The 17,706-nt window shown below is 43.8% G+C and overlaps 1 protein-coding gene across 48 annotated transcripts in view; it reads right to left on the bottom strand.

The window, feature by feature from the left end:
- The window catches only part of SORBS1 (sorbin and SH3 domain containing 1), a 245,264-nt gene that overhangs the window by 41,200 nt on the left and 186,358 nt on the right, over positions 1 to 17,706 (bottom strand). For 28 of the 48 annotated variants that reach the window (XM_057531032.1, XM_057531001.1, XM_057530997.1 and 25 more), the window contains 4 exons: positions 15,751 to 15,834; positions 11,688 to 11,753; positions 11,035 to 11,136; positions 6,706 to 6,755 (listed from right to left, as the gene is read on the bottom strand). In XM_057531032.1, coding sequence (XP_057387015.1) covers positions 6,706 to 6,755; positions 11,035 to 11,136; positions 11,688 to 11,753; positions 15,751 to 15,834 — 302 coding nt within the window. The remainder of the gene's footprint in view (positions 1 to 6,705; positions 6,756 to 11,034; positions 11,137 to 11,687; positions 11,754 to 15,750; positions 15,835 to 17,706) is intronic. The other 20 variants (XM_057531014.1, XM_057531037.1, XM_057531015.1 and 17 more) reach the window with 2 other exon arrangements.

The raw sequence follows: 17,706 nt of genomic DNA, 5'->3' as shown, positions 1-17,706 counted from the left end.
GAAACAGGGCTTAAGAATGCTGGAGCTCCGTGTGCGTCATCACTGCTGAGTGCCACCTGCCACGAATGCACCCCCGGGACAAGCGTATCCAGAGCCAGGAGTCAGAAGTGGAAAAGAGGTGGAAATTCTGTGGTAGGACAGGCAATGTCTCCACCTCAAAGTAGGCAAGTTCTCCGGAGCAATTCCATTGCTTCCAGCACTGGTAACACCCACTCCCAGTCACCACCACTTCCTGGGCCCTTGCCATGTGCCCGCCACTGCTTTAAGGGCTTCACGTGCTCTATTCAGGGGACTGCCAGGCTATCAGGGCTCTCCCAGGCCCCTCCTCATTATCTCTGGCCTAGGTCAGGGGGTCAAATCTCTTCCCCTTTCCTCAGCCAAGACAGGAGAACATTATTGGGAATCTAAGGGGAAAGAAAACCAACCCTCAAAGCTGAGAACAAAAAGCATGTGAATGATGGGAATTCCCTGGTGGTCCAGTGGTTAGGATTCCACGCTTTCACTGCTGAGGACGCGGGTTCAATCCCTGCTCAGGGAAGATCCTGTGAGCCCAGCGGCATGGCCAAAAAAAAAAAAAAAAAAAAAAAAGGCACGTGAATGAAGTGAGTCTACACGCAGCCCTCCAGGGTTTGTGTCTCAGAGAGAGGCCTCTGGAAAGGTCAGGATGGGGAAACACTCTTTATTTGCAGGTGCCCACTAGACTAAATCGGCCATGAGTATGCTCAATAAATATCTGTGGAATGAATAAAAGGTCACATTTTCAGAAAGTAAGTATTGGCACATATGATCTGATTAAGGATATGCTTTGATTTGTGAAATTGTGTATTTAGAAATTCTTTTACAAGTATAAGGATTATATCACATTCACGGAGGGCTCTTAGCTCCTGAAATCAGTGACCATGGAGTCATCACAGGGGTGGAAAGAGAAAAACTACAGGGAATTAGGACGGCCTGAGCTCAGGCCGGCTGTCCTTACTGGTGCCCGCCTGGTCCCTGCTGGGAGGTGCCCACTCTCTCCCGCAGGCTCTGGGACAATGGCTGCACCCATGCTGCTTCTGGCTCTCCTGCTTCTGCCTGCAGGTGGCGTTCACCGACGCCACCCAGGTTCTGATTAATAAAAACCGTCACCTCTTGCTAGAGAGCTGGAGGACCCCTAAAGGTGACTTGCAAGGTTGTGGCACTATCTGCCAATTTAAATCAAGGTAAGCTCTTCTAAACTGGCTTTAAGTTTGAATTTCACAATGAAAAACAAATCTGCCCCTTTTCTAAATTTCCCCTTCACCGTCCACCCTCTTCTTTTTGGTTGCATTTTCTGATTTTGCCCTTCAGTTTAACGACGTTTCTCCTTTTTTGTACAACCTCAACTAAGATCCATGCATAGATGTCCTTGAGGCTCACCGACCAACAGCCTTTTTGGGAGGGGACAGTCTCTAAAGCCCTGCTCACCTTGGTCTGGGGTTACCAGATCCCCCTCGGGACTGGGGGAGTGCCTGACGGCAGTTTCTATTCTGCTGTCCTTCCCCTTGAATTGCCTCAGCCTCAGTCAGAACCTCCCACCCAATCCTCCCTAGTTCCTCCTCACTTTGTTTGGTGCTGACTCTCAGCCGTGACCAGCTGCCTGACCCCATACCGCCTCTACCACACCAGCTGTCAGAACCTCCCTCCCTCCCGCCACTACCCCACCTCTGGCTTTACTCCACCCGTTATCACCATTTTTTCCTGCTTCCCCACCAGAACAACAAACCAGCACTCAGGAAACCTCTCAGAATGGACTTGCTCTAGCCAATTGTTTTCTTTCTGATACCACAGCCAACATGCTTTTTCCACATGTGTAACACTTTGCAACTGAGGGGCTCCTTGTTTCAAAACAGCATCTAAAAGCTCTTGACCAATGTTTTTAAATATATCATCTCCATCAGACCTCCTAATGTTGGAAAGACGTATCATTTGTCCCACTGTCCCCAAAACCGAGGACCAGAGGGGTGAAGGCATTTGCAGAAGGTCACAGAGTTCCTGGGTCTTTGCTGTGTTCAAACAGATCAGAGAAGATGGGAAAACGAGCCAGGCTGATGGAGAAAGGCCCGATCAGGACTAACAGCCCCCGACTGCTTCACAAAACAAGTCAAATTCAGAAGCTCAGCCCTCAGTAGCCTGAGCTGAGCTGTTTTCGGTTCGGAAAGAGCAAGCCGGGGGCGGTGGGTGGGTGGGGGGGACAGTGCAGAGAACTCACCCTCTGGCTGAGATGCAGAGCTGGCTGCTGAGTTTCAAGGGGGATTCAATAAAAACACACTCACTGAAAGGATGAAGTGAGAGAAGAGAGCAATCATCTTAGGCCCAACTGTTTCAATCATGCCACCAGGAGGGCTCTGGAGGAGACAGGCAGGGTCCTGGCAGGCTGTGATTCCAGCCCGGCTCCAACGAGGAATGTGATTGCTGAGGCAAACCCACTCTGTTTAAAAACTTGGAAACAATCTGGTTCTCTCAGCCTCAATTTCTTTCATCTGCAAAACTAAAAGGTGCAAAGAGACTGTCCATGAAATCCACGCTCAAATCCGTAATCTATGTAGACCTTTCTTTTGAGTTCCAGACACAGACATTTAACTGCCTTCTAGACATCCTCACCTACATGGTCCTCAGGCATCTTAAACCCAACCTGTCCCAAACCAACCCCAGCTCTGTTCCTCTGTCTTCCTTCACCCAAGGCAGAAAGCCAGGGGCATCAACCCCCTCCTCCCTCCCCTTGCTCCCCAGACCTAAGCAGTTACCAGGTCCTGCTTACCCCCTGCCCTTGACACAGCTCACATTAATCCTGCTCTCTCCCTCCCGGGACTGCTCACGACCACTCGTCTATACCTCTGCTGGAAGCACATCACCACTCCCCGAGCCTGCAGCCCTGACTCCCTCCAATCATATCTGCAAATCACTGCCAATGATATTTCTAAAGAAGATCTCAATTTGTCATTCCACTGCTGATTTTATTCATGCCACAAATATTTACTCAGCACCTACTAAGTGTCAATCACTCTCCTAGGTGGAGATTCAACAGAGGACAAAACAAAAAATTCCAGCCTCATGAATTCACTGTCGAAAACCATTTGGTGTTTTCAGGAAAAAAAAAAAAAAGAAAGTAACTGTTTCTAGACATTGGGGAAGGGAGTCTAGACAATCTTAAAGCCTCTTGTACTACATGAAAAAATTTTTTTGTATTTATAATGTAATGCTACTGTCATTCACTTTTTATTTGCCGCTGCTCTATAAAACCTTTCTTTCATTCTCCCCAAAACAGAGGTGCTTACTCCTTCTTGGGTCCCATCATTGAATTTACCACACTGCATTCTGATTGTCATGTACAAGTGTGTAATTTCCCAATGACACTCTGAGCCCCTTGAGGCCAGGCAGTTTATCTTATGAATCACTGTATGCCTGGTGTCTAGCACTGTTGTTCACCAAATACATATTAGCGGAAAAAAATGATTCTATGAAATTACATGCCTACAAGCACACAGATTTCTGACATTTTTAAGGACCAGGGGAGTCTCTAATCTTTCATGTAGCTCTTCAGGTAATGATTTGTGTTTTGATCTTACATTAGATTAAGGGAAATAATGTTTTCTCTAGTGGACCATCACCATTTAGGAAAGAGCAGCTTGTTCTTGAGTGCCACCTGCTGGCCAAATAGAGTAAAGCTCTTTGGTTAGGCAAAAAAATGTATTCGTGCCAATCAATGCCGAAATGATAAGTCATGATGGAAAGTACACCGCTGACTTATAGATCTGATAACTCCAGGGAATTAAATTAAAAATGGGACATACACTATGATTACAGGTATGAAAGATATATTTTTTGAGAGGAAGGACTGATGTTGTATTAGGGTATTGGGGCTATGGGTGAATTTCTTCCTTTCTCTTCCCAGGTTTTTCTAATATTGTGATATGGAATCATGCTAATAAAATGCTAAACTGCAGTCTGCTCAAGATGTAAAAGTAGATTTAAGACAACACTATCACTTCTCCAGTGACAACAGAGTTGTTGATCCTGGGCTATCAGTGACTCCTCTTTCTTCAGCCCTCGGGTTAAGTCAAGCCTTGCCAACGTTTCTTTCACATGTTTTGTGTCCATGCAGTGAAAGGAGCCAGATTCAGTTCACAAGCAGCCTGCCTCAGTGCTAAGCAAGTTGGATTCTAGTTAATTAAGATTCACAGATGCATTCATTTATTCAACAAACACTTATTGTGCATTTTCATATGTATCAGGCACTGATACACTTATGTTGACTCCTCACCAATTCCAAATACTGAAAAACCTAACTCATTTGAACAAACTGGGAGAAAACCAAGCCTGAATTACTGAAAAATCCCCACATGGAAGAACAGCAGGAGGGAAAAGCTCATCTATTCCTGTCAAGTGTTTCATGAGAGCTGGGCTATAGCTGAAAAACAGAGGTCTCTGGACCTATTTCCGTGATACAAATACAGTGCTTGGTAAATTAACACATCAAGTATCTTTATGTACACCAATACTCAGAGTATCTGAAAGCAATTTGCTCTTTTAAAAAGTCTGCATGAGTCCCCCTCAATCCTGCTAACACACTATTACACAAATGGTTAAGCTGTTTTTTTAATCACTCAAAACAGTAAACCCTAGCATGCCTTTGGTTCATTTATTACCCAATTTTGAATCAGCATTGGTGCAGGTGAGAGTTTACTGCTGCCACCAGCAGATCTTGGCAGTCTCCTGGCCTAGAACGTCATTGCTCCTACTCTGGTGATAGTTCTGCCACACACAGCTGTGGAACCTGGGCACACACTACTTCTCTGTGCTTGTTTCCTCACCTATAAAATGGGGATAAAAAATAACGCCTGATCCTGAAATGTTGAGGACTAAATGAGGTAAAGTATATACGATGCTAAGCACAGGGCCTGGCACATAGTAAATGCTCAATAAGTCATTAAAATTATCATTTCATTCAAGACCTGCACTCTTAACTCTGATATCCTGTGGGAGCTGCCTTCTGAGTACTTTTAACCTCTACAATCTATTTCATTCAGTTGCCACATTGCCTTTTTATTTACTAACGTTTATTTATTTATTTTTTGCATGTTTTGCCCCTGAAACTATTAAGGGACTGCATCTTATGCTCCTATTAGAATACCCAGCATAGGGACTTCCCTGGTGGCGCAGTGGTTAAGAATCCGCCTGCCAATGCAGGGGACACAGGTTCAAGTCCTAGCCCAGGAAGATCCTACATGCCACAGAGCAACTAAGCCTGTGCGCCACAACTACTGAGCCTGCGACCTAGAGCCCGCGAGCCACAACTACTGAGCCCTCGTGCCACAACTACTGAAGCCCATGCGCCTAGAGCCCGTGCTCTGCAACGAGAAGCCACCACAAGGAGAAGCCCGCACACCGCAACGAAGAGTAGCCCCCGCTCGCCACAACTAGAGAAAGCCCGCACACAGCAACAAAGACCCTGCATACAGCAACAAAGACCCAACACAGCCAAAAATAAATAAATAAATTTATATTAAAAAAAAAAAAAAAGAATACTCAGCATAGTGCCTTAGATCCGGTAGAAATTCACTCAGCCAGTCACCTGAAGCAATTTTTTCACCAAAGTACCCTAATCCCAGTTCACTGACTTTCAAATGAAACTACTCTTGCAAAATGCCTTCTTTGGCAAGATATGATAGGTTGGATATGCCCAAGTGACCATAATATTTGCCCCCATAAACTCAGCATTCAGACCAAGTCAGGCGTCTATTTGAAGAGGTGAACTTTGCTCATTGTGGACTTACCCAACCCAAATGGAACAGGTAATAGTGTGCCTTTCCTCCTTGTCGTATTTCAAAGAATGAGATACAGATGATGATATAATGGTGATGAGATGAGAAGCTGCTCCTACCAGAACAGCTCCCAAATCTATATGGTGCACCAGGCAGTGTGGAGATGCAGTCCTTGCCCTCATGGAGTTCATAGTTTATTACAGTTATAAAAATACAAGAGCATAAGTCAGGTATACAGCAACAGCAGTAAGTGCCATAAGAGGTACTAATATGAGACTGGGTATAGGAAGGATCCGTTAGGGCCCATTTATACAAGCTAAAGTGCTGGCTATTCACCATGTTTGTAAGGGTAGGGAGCAGCAATGAAACATTTTCGGCTGGGATAACAGCTGCATAGTAAAGTACAAAGACAAGTAATCTAGGAGAGGACCTGGGATGGTTTGGGGACGCGAAAGGAGTCTGGTGGTTACCCCATGAAGAAGTGCGTGGGGTGTGCATTCATCACTCAGGCAGAATTCTAAGAATTGGTATGGGGGAATAAACCAAGATCTCTGAGAATCAGACAAGTTAGCCCCTTCTTGGCCCCATCTTTCCTTGTGATACGTCCAGCCCGAGGACCTCACCCCACCCCCGCCTTTATACCAGATGTGGCCTTAGTCACACACTCCGTTCCCCCAAAGATCAGCACACATTCTAAAGGTAAAGATGCCAACACAGGGAAAAGCTTATCAAAGGTAATATGAATCAACACAAAATTAATTTGGAAAAGGAGGAGAAAAAAAATAATTTGAAGACGATAATTGCTACTTATCACCAAACTGTACCTCATTCAAATCCACTAGACTGATAACAAAATGCAACACAAGCCTCTTCCCGTTTCTGATATTTAATACATCAAGTCGTGTAAACAGTGATAACTTACTATCCAGGAGGCTCTGAAGAAATTTCCGGAGTGGGGCTGACTGCTGAGCTCTGTAAATGTCAAAAAAAAAAAAAAAGAATGTAGATGACTTACTTCGACTCAGATATTTCAAGCCAAGGGGAAAACGAGAGAAGTCCCTTTCCTTTCCTAGTTTAGATGAAGCCCTCTGGGAGATGGGGAGCTCGGCTGGAATAGTCTCAGTGCCGGTGGAAGGCGGTGCTCTTTCTCTAGAAGGAGGACTTCTGGGCTTTTGCCTCCCAGTGGCTGCAACCAGGGCTCTCTGGGTGGGTCGGGAGACGCCCCACTCCTTACTTTTATCTCCAGTCGCAGGCCCACTGGAAAGATGGCCCACCGCTTGGCAACAGGCACTAGTGACATGGACAGCACCCTCCAGCAGCTTGTCCCCCCACCCTCGGAGCCCCTGCCAAGCCCACCAGACTCCTTCATGCACCTACATGCCTCAACCAGAGTGTCACCCAACACTTCAGGTACAGAACATACAAAAAGGCATTTTACGGTGCTTTGTGTCCACCTAGGGGACTGGGATCGGGAGGGTGGGAGGGAGACGCAAGAGGGAGGGGATATGGGGTATATGTATACATACAGCTGATTCACTCTGTGATACAGCAGAAACTAACACACCATCGTAAAGTAATTATACTCCAATAAAGATGTTTTTTAAAAATGCATTTTAAAAGACTGTACTTTTAGATCATTTATTTACCCCTGCAGATTGAGAAGTGTGGAAATTGGGAGAAATGCAGTTCCACAAAACCTATTAATGACCATTTCAGTGTGACGGGAGGGAACGTGTTATCAAATTACAGGCTCCTATGCACAAGGAAGAAAACCAAGAGTCTATGCAGAGAAAAAGCAGCATAATTACAGAGTTTAGGGTTTCTATTGTCTTGGAGAAAGAAAGGCAAAGGGTTCAATATATTTGTTTTTAAAAATAATGTGTTAGTTGAATACATCAACATAAAAGTTAACGTTTAAAGATACTCCTGGGAATTCCCTGGCCGTCTGGTGGTTAAGACTCTGCGCTTCCACTGCCGGGGGCACGGGTTCGATCCCTGGTCGGGGAACTAAGATTCCGCAAACCACACAGCGCGACCAAAACCAAAAGCTCCTACCTCTACTAATGACCACTTCAAGGAAAACAAGCTCTGTGGAGGAGAGGAGGTACTTGGGGAAAGGAGAGAAGGAAAAACACCAGGAGAAGGAAAAGGAAGAGATTGGGAAAGAGGGAGGATGACGGAAGGGGAGGCAGCCTTTGTCAGGGGCTCACCCCCAGCCCTCCTCTGCCCTCCACCCCCACTGCTCCTGAGAAGGCACTGCTCTCACCTCCACACCCATCCTTCCAGCCCCTTTGCCCGCACTGGTCTCCCAGCCTTGGCACCTACCCCGTTGCGGGTCTCCATCTTGGAAGAACTTTTGCACAACCCTGCTGAGTCCTCTGGAAACATCCCCCTTCCTTCCTTCCACAATCACATGTTGCCAATCAGTGCTGTATCCCTGGAGGCTCCCCTGATTCTTCACCACATACTCTACCTCCCATCAACTACTTACCCAGCAACCTCTGAAGTTTTTAGAAGCCTCTTGGTTACCAAGTGCACTGACCTTCCCTCAGAGTCTATTTTTGGGGGACCCCTCGGGCAACTCTCATACTTGCTCCACCTCTCACTTTTCCTCCTCACTCTGGTTTTCTCTGACCCGCCCCTCCTCCTGTTCTGTGTCATCCAACATCCCGATGGGTAGCTGCCTGTCTCCCATCCTTTCTCTCTGCATGACTCTCTCTTCTATCTGTAATCTACTCCCAGGTTGGGTGTCTCCACCTGCTCCCAGGGCTTCAACCATCACTTCTCTTCAGGTGACTCAGATTGACTTTCGACCTCCCTGCCTCTCATGAGACCTAGTTTTCTATTTCCAACTGTGTACTGGATATTCCCTATATGATACCAAACCAACACCTCGAAAATAAACCACCTAAAACCACCTCCTTCACCTTACCTCTGCACTGATTTTCTCCCCACCTTTCTTATGTGACATACTGATGTCCCCATTCTTCCAGGTTCCTGGCGAAAACCCTACAGTTGTCTGTGTCTCCTTCGCATTCCCCAATTCTTTGTTCTTCACACCAATTAGTTAAAATGTCCCACTGCAATTTCCTCTGTGATTTCGCATCTGCCCTCGTCCCTTCATGCTGGTGCCACTGGAGTACTCACCCCTACGTGCCTGGACTGCTACAGTAGCCTCCTTGACCTCTCAACCCCAACTGGAGGTTATCCCTTCAGTTCAACCTCTCTAGAGCGAGGACACTAACCTTCCTAAAACACTAGTCCTGAATTACATCACTGACTTGAGGGCAAAATCAACCATCTCTTTAACCATATTTTTGGAGTCTCTACAACCCAGGGTCAACCCTCTCTTCCCAAACCTGCCTTCCACGATTATCACCCCAAATTTTCTATTACAGATGAATTCATCTACTTTATTCCTGAATCCATCCTAAACACGTTCACTTTTGTGCTCTCTACCATGCCTCAAATGGATGGCCCCCACTTTCGCCATGTACCTAAATTCCATCAATCCCTTAAGATCTTGGCCGACTCCTGAGAAGTCTTCCCTGATTTCCTGGAAGATTTCCCCCTCTTCTGAACACTTAGAGGCCGTAGCGTTCATTTAGCTCTTACCAGGCACTGCTGTGTACTGCTGGAGATCTTTTATTTATGAGTGTGACTAAGCTGTCACGTTCTTGAAGGCAAAGTCCACTCTTGTGCTGATTTAGAACCTCCCTCAGCACGTCACACACACGTTAGGGACTACGGGCAATGCATAATTGAACCAATGCCAAGATGACTCATTCATGCATCAGACACACCTCTTCGGGCCCACCTAGCCCCAGGCAGGGTTGTAGGTACCGGATGCCATCTCTGCCCCAAGGAGGCTGCGGTTACTGCAGTAGTTCTCTAGCTGCTGTCCATCCTGCCACATGTTGCAGGACCACTCTTATTACAGTACTTTGAAAAAAGTGCCTGCTGATTCATTTTGGGCTCCCCTCCGGCCCCCCAGCTCACTTCAGGACTTACCTGCAGCCACAGTTCTCCTTTAGACCCAGCTCAGACCTCCATTCCCACAGCAGCTACAGTTGGTGCCAGTCTCCGCCCTGGTTGGAGACTCAGCGCCCCACTATGCTCACCCCGTCACGCATCTGCCTGATGGCATGCACCGTCGCTCACCTTCTGTGCTCCCCTGGGCCTAACCGCTGGTCCTGCTGGCTACCTCGTCCTTCGGTGACTCTGAATTCCCAAACCCTAACTCCCCTGGATCTGCTTGCACTGCTTGGCTTCTGCCCCTCTTGTCCCGGGCCCCCCTGGCTGCGGCCATAATCACCTGCTTTGAGTCTCTGGCTCTACATGACTTCGTACCCAAGTCACACACACTGGTGGCCTGACCCTCCTTGTCTCAGTTCTGCTTAAGAATAACATGGTCCGTTAGCATTTTTTCCACTTCTCCTGCCACAGTCTGTGGACGTCCCAGCCTCATCGGCAGTGTCCGCATTCCTTTTTTATTTTCTATAAAGATACCCTTTCCTTGTAAGCATCTCCTTTGTTTTGTCAGGGAGCCCTGGGGGTAGTTCTCCAAACATTTGGTATTTTTCTTCGCCTCGGGAGCCCATTTACCCTGGACTCTCTCTTTTTCTGACATATCCTTTAATAAACCACATTGGGACATAGCTCCCTTTAAAAATATCAATGTAGGCAGAGTTTCAAACGCTTGTGGCCAGGCTGTCTGGCCTCCAGAGTGCATTTTTTCATTAAGAACTTTCTGACCTTTCAAATTACAAATACTACTATTCTGACAGTGCCTTGCACGCAAGAGGCACTCGAATCACAGCCGCTGTGTTTTGGAAAATGATCTCTGAGGTTGGTATCTCCCAGGGCTGCAAAAAAGACACGGAAGTTGCCCCAAAAAGGCTCCCTGAAAATTCAGAGAAGGTATACACTCAAGGGGGCAGAAGGGGAGTTAAAAGGGTGACCCCTTGAAAGCAGAGAAAGAGGATGGTAAGCGGGGGTAAGGGGGAGCAGTTAAATCACCAGCCACCCTGCATATATATTTGAAAAATCCCCGTTAAGGAAGACGCCAAGCTCAAAAGAAATCCAAACAAAAATTAAGTTGGGGGGTCAGGGGTGATCTAAAACAGGAGTCAGAAAGCCATGCAGCTTAAAAATGCCCAGCATACCCATTCATCACCCCAACTACATCAAAAACCATAGAACAAAGAAGAAAGCAAAGGGAACTGAGGGCACGAGAAAAACTCGGAAATACCTGTGACAGGTTTGCACTGGGTGCTTTATTAAGCGTCTCCGTTTTTTCTAAATCTGCCTCTAACTCTGTTTGGCAGAGGTTGAGATCTTTTTCTAGATTAGTCTGGTTCAAGAAAGAAAAGATGGGAAAGAGTGTTTTAGTTAGGAGGAAAGGCAGACAGCATGGAAGGTTACGTTTGAAAAATGAGTTTGTTTAGTATCATACATTAATAAGGCAAAGATGGCATGACTAAAACACAAGAGCTTACTAGAAATGAGTTAAAGACAGGAAAACAGAGAATGCAACATTAGGCATAGAGAATATAAATCCTGTGGTAATCAGAGCTCCAAAACTCTACTTGCTAGAGAGAGGAACTACACAGACCCCAAAAACCTACCTTTTAGGAAATACCTATTTTCTCTTTTTCAGAGTATGGTGACTATGACACATACTATATGTCAGAAGAATAAGCAATTGCTTTAAAAACCTCTACACATTAGTATAAGTCTTAGAGACTTTGTTAAACTGTTTTATCACCAAGCCAAAAAAAAAAAAAAAAAGTTACAATCAAGTTAAAAATAAAAGGGGGGGGGTATTTAATAAAAGAAAAAAGCCCACAACACACGCACACTAGCCAGGCCAGAGCGCACACACACAGCGCACAGTGGAATTACCTTTCTATCCTCTCTAGGAAGGATAGAGCAGTCTCCAGGAGTATAATCCCATATCTTTTTGGGAGGCTGACGGGAAGCAGAGGAGGAAATGAAGAAATGAGCGTAAAGACATAAAGACAAACATGGAGACCGGCTCAAACCAAGAGGGGCAACGCTAGGAGAACTGTCTCAACACAGAAAAGTGAACTAAAAAACAAAAGGAGCGGGCATCCTGTCTCCTGAGGCCACCTGGGGACCCCATGGAACTCAGGAGCTGGAAATGTTAAAGTGGGAGGTTTATTTCTGCATCTCTGTCTCAAGAGTCAATCACTGGTGGATTCTACATATTGAAAACTTTAAAAAGAACAAAGGAAAAAAAAATAAAGCATTAACACCAATTTGAACAAAAACAAACATTTAAATTCCTCATTGTTCTTTTCCAACTAAGATGGACACTGAGAGCCTACATTTTGGGAGCTAGTCTTCTCCCCTGTAAAATTCATTATGTCTTCATAAACGTGTGAATTTGGCGATCTGACCAAGGGTGGGTACATGGTGCTAAACCTGCTTCCTGTGGCTTGTGGCAATGAAATCCATGTATGAAACAGGTGTTAAATATTGCACTGTAGAACTAGACAATTTCACTAGATAATTTTTTAAAAATCTCCTTTTACAGTTTAACGAGACTTTGATAATACTGCTGATGGTAGAGTCAAACCTCCCATCTCTCTTAGAGAGCAGAGTTTATACTTTGAATTTAAACAGTGAACTGTAAGGTTATTTTTATTTTCTCCTTTAACTGTTCATGCTAGAATTAGAACTGCATTCCCAAAGTAGAAATCTGCCAGGAGAATTGTTTTAAGCGGGGTCCAGAGGGTAGGACACCTGGAAGTTACAGGCCACTTCTATCTTTGCAACCTCTCTTTCACTAAGTAAACCTTGTTCTGCCCACTTACACTTGAAATTTCTTACACAGTGACCTCTGAGGAGATGAGATCATTAATAACTCCTATCATTCTGTGCAAATTTCATCATAACCAACTCTATGGAAGCATTCAAATTAGTTTTACATTTTGCCTTGAGCTTACTTACAGAAATCACATCAATTTCTGTAGGAATTAGGGGGAGAAAAAAGAAGAAAAAGCTGACACTCCAGGCCAAATAAAAAGTAATTGATTTTACAAATGAAACGTAATTGATTCCAAGGTGCCTTCACCAGTAACTTGTGTATGTAATATAAATTGCGTATATGCTGCAATTTGTAAAGTAAGTGCCACTGACAATTACCATTCATCTTTAAGCACTTAATACAGTTGGACTGTTCATCTGGGGATGGAGATGTTTTCAAGTCACTGATGGTAGCCCTACTCATTTACTTACTGCAAAAAATAAGACAGTGTTTACAAATTAAATTGGTTTTAAATAATCTTCCCCCAAGTGGTCCCTGGCGTCTTAAATTAGTTGATATCCTACAACTCATTAGACCTAAAAGGTATTACAGTCAGGAGCTTGCTGAAACTTCAGCTCATTTTGGGTGGCTTTAAGTGAAGGGGCCAAGGAAGAAAGGAGTTCAGGCTAAATGTCTAAAGTTCTGGCAGGCATTACTAGGGGGAAGTGGGTCCTAGGTTCATGTGGTGTAAAAAGGAGAAACGATGATCCACATGGTTGATAGTAGTTTTAATTTCATTCTGCTTCTGAATGACCGAAAAATCTTCCAAAACAACTGCCATGGATTACACCCCTTTTATTTATGTCTCTTGCTCTTTTGTGGCCCAGAGTTGATTGCGATAGGAGAGAAGTGAAGAAAAAATTTCTCCCCATCACACCTGCCTCCCAGACTCTGGGAGTAATATCCAGTCATCAACCCGGTTCAACCAGATAACAAGCCCACCCTTAGGATGACTCAGACCATAAGGACCCGTTCACGTCAGTGCTGTTCCTCAGGATACAGGCATTGATTAAGCTATTTCGGCAAGTCTTCAAAAGTATCATCTTTTATTACTTTAAAAGACCTACGCAAAAAAAAGGTAGTCCCATTTAAGAAGGACTCTAAGGTCTATGCAAGGAACACTCTGGCTTCAGAGCAAATGACATTTTGGAAAAGCATCTCTAAGTCTTTAAATAATTAAGAGGCAGTTAGGGCAATAGAGTAGGAATACAAATTATAGGAAGGTCCCCGTACGCAAATGGACCGTGTTGTCAACGTTTGTCTGGATTGGTTGTGTGGGCTCAGGCTAGGCTACGGTTTCCAGCAGAAACAATGCTAATTCACGGAGCTATTCACAGAGCCTATCTAAATATGCTGGGACTGAAATGCTGTCTACTGCTAACGAAAGGAGTATTATTTACGATGACAGATTTAATAAAACAAATCAATCACAATTAATTAGAAAAAAATGGCTTCATAACTTTTCCTAAAAGTTAACATTTCAGTAAAACTAATATAGTTATTTGTTATCTGGCAAATGAGGAGATGGCTAGAAATTTGTGGATTCTGAACAGGGTTTCAAAACTCAATGGCATAGACTCCTTATTATAAACAATTTAAAGCTAATATCTTTTGCTTTCTCTGATGAAAGCATGGCATTATCATTGCGTGTACCAATCATGGTCTTTTTTTTGAGGGGGCAGGGGTACACATTTCTGCAGGTTTTTTGTGAGATAATTGAGCAGGTTTTAAGAAAAAGAAAAGGAAAAGGGTTAGGATACTGTTAAATCTTTGCATGTGGAAGAGACTGCGTGAGGTAGACTTCATTGATGTGTGAATGGTGGACAGCAGAGAAAACAGGGAGAGAGAGGAGAAGTGAGGTGTGTACCAAAGCTTTGGGGAGGGGAGGAGACGGTGCAGACTTTGGGTTGGATGCTTCCCTCTCTGCTGGTCATTAGGTGGCGCTGTTCATCCAGGACACCTTGGCTGACATTTGGTGACAGTGTCAGGGAGGGGACAAAGTGGGAGGAATGCCTGTTCCTACAAGAAGGGGTGTTTGCAAGGCAGGTGCTCCTAACTCAGAAAATGACTGAACATTCAAACAAAGCTCAGCAATTCCAGAGCAACAGTTAAATTTCTCCGTCTTCATCTTCATTAAAAATGTACTACAGAATTTAACATTTTACTGAACTATAAAGTTAACTGCTATCTGCAAATAAAACTATCATTCTAAATCATGGTGATTCAAATGCCGGATGCAATGCTTAAAGTCTCATACAAACATCTAATAAAATGTTTTATTTTTATACACTAAATCCCTCCACCTGTAAATTCTTTTTGCAGCTGTAAAAATTAAGACTTTAAAGTAACTGGAGCTTTAAAGTCAGTTTCCAGTCATCTCCAGTGGAAAAAGGAGCTCAATTCTCCCTTCGGTTTGATACTCCTTTGGGTACAAGGCCAAGAAAATCCTCCTTTAAGTGCCAAAAATCAATTTGTACCAAAGCGAACTCAGACACATCACAGGGAAGCTACAGGCTATTGGGCTGAATACTAAGTTTGCTAGAATTCTTAACTCTCATTTCTAATTTTGGGAAATATTATCCTACCTCATAGAAATCATTCCCTAAAAGTCGCCTGTCACAGGATGGCATTCGAGGATCACCTCTGCGTAGAGAGGACCTTTTCCACTTGCGCTGGCACTTCCCTTGCATGTGTGCTTCTAAAATTTCTATTTAAAGCAGTGACAGTGCTGGTCTTTCTCAGTGTGTAATGCATTTTCCTGGTTGTCTTTGGTATACCATGAAGACTTTGGTCAAGGAACTGAACCAAAGGCCGAAATAATGCAATCTACAAGGTGTGTGATATTTGTTGCTAGTGGTGGGAGGTCCTGAAACAAGCAATGACTTAGCCATGTCTCCTGGGGGATTTTCTAGCAAGAAACACTGTCCAGAGCTCACTGTCCTTTCTTGGTGAAGTAAAGCAATGGGAAGCTCACAGGTTGTAGCGAGACTAGACAATCCCACCGCTGACAGCCAACAAGGCTGCTCCCCACTTCCTGAATTCTTTACAAATAGGTCTGATTTTTTAGCAGCAACAATGCATCAACAGCACTATTAAAAAAAAGGTGTCTATAACCACTGAAGCTATTAAACTTACCGGTTTCCCAAACTCCAATTCCGAAAAGAATTTATACCAAGGTTCATTCTTTAAATCTATCTCTTCTGGGCTTATATCCCGACTCTATAGGGGTTGGTGATAGGGAAATGGAAGAGAGAGAAGGATAACATTATGCAGAGATTACATAGGAACCGGCCAGTAGAGATGCAGTGGTTTCCAGAAATATACAGCACCTGCATTCAACAGCAGCGATCATCCATTTCTTTATTGACATGAGCAAAATCAGGGGAGCTGAAACAGGCGGGAAAGGATGTGTTCATGAAAACAGGCACACCGAGGTAGGGAGCAGTGAGGGAGGCATTCTCGGTCCCAAGGCAGAGGGACGACAGATGGAGAACGCTGCACCACACTGCCGCCTTCCCAACAGATCTGAACATGGGCATGACAGTTTCCCTTGGTAATTGTCGGAGTGGTGGGAGAAAAGAGAGCCCTTATTAAAATAGCTAAAATAGCTCTTTACAAAGAGCTATTAGTTAAGAGCAAATAACCTGGGGAACACATCAAACGTTTAGCCATCTACGCCAGATGAGTACAGCAAGCACTTTTTATGGGCTAGTACAGTTTTAGTACTTATTTGCAAGGCTGCCTTAAGGTTTTCAAAATAAGCAGCAAATACTGACACTTTTATAAAAGCCAATTTGTTAATACTGCATCTTTAATGGCGCATGAGTAGGTGAGAAACCATGTCCCATACAGAGTAAAGTGAAAGATGATGTAAGTAAAAACAGTAGACACAAGTGAAAAAAACATTTTAAACAAGCATCCATGGGGGATGAATACAGACAGAATATACTTTGTGTTCTACGAAATAAACGTTAAAGAACTAGGGGAAAAATAAAGCGAGGGAAAAGCTGAACAAGACAGATAACAGAACGATAGGGGGGGAAAAAACTTCTGGGTTACGTTACAAAAATAAGTTAGATTTCTCATTTTATACGACTCTAAAAAGTAGTTCACAGACTGATGATATGATTCCATGGGATTTCATGTTTAATCAAATATTTATAAAGTTCTGGTACCTTGCTCTGTGGAAGAGCATGTGTTTCCGGAAATAATTAGTTGGAAAATGAATGCCTGGAAAGCAAATCAGGTTTCCCCTTAATAAACTGGAGATATGGTCACATCAGATAGAAGTGTTAGAGGCTCACGGCTTAATTCCTACGGGTATATACGTTTCAAAAAATCTTGATGGTCACAAAAGAGAGAGGTGGTGATATTCTGACAACAATATGAAATAGAAAATGTACATTTTCCACTGTGATTGAAAACATCATAAGAAACTTCACGCCCTCAGGGCCACAGCACATGAGGAAGGAAACTGCAGATCCTGTGGACGCTTCTCCAAGTGACTCCTTCACAAAGCTGCTCCTCCTGGATACATTTTTCTTAACATTCAGTTAACAGGCCTTTTGTAGCTTATTGAAATGAGCGTAAACTTCCTTAGTGACCTTTACCAATCTCTTCTAAAAATCCCTATAAGAATCTTTACCATTATTTCTACTTTTGCTTTAAATAGAGGAAAATACGGCAGAGAACTTTTCTTCAACAGAAATTAACTGGATAGAAGTTAGTTGAAATCAAAGGGAAATATATATTGAAACAGAGTCTGCCCTCTTGAAACCAGATTAAAACCTCCTCCAACTGTCTTTAGGGGCGTAGGGCTTAAATCTTGAAGAATGCGTGTTCCTTCTCAATGGATTTTGCAATTATGTAAAATAATGGATTCTGTATTTATTCAGTGAAATGAGGCACAATATCTACAAAGACACCACTGTTCAGGAGAGACAGTTTAGACACTGGGACACCCTAGATCCTTGTATGATGGATGGGGTTTCATGAAACCTATTTCATGTTTATTATTTTAAAAGACTATTTATAAATTGCTCTCTGGGAGTAGTTTTTTTTTCATTAAAGCAAAAAAAATGTATCAACTCT

Source organism: Balaenoptera acutorostrata, chromosome 16 (genome assembly GCF_949987535.1).
Source record: "Balaenoptera acutorostrata chromosome 16, mBalAcu1.1, whole genome shotgun sequence".
In the NCBI taxonomy this organism is placed as follows: domain Eukaryota; kingdom Metazoa; phylum Chordata; class Mammalia; order Artiodactyla; family Balaenopteridae; genus Balaenoptera; species Balaenoptera acutorostrata.
The sequence above is the reverse complement of the archived record's forward strand: the minus strand, read 5'-3'. Positions and strand labels throughout refer to the sequence as shown.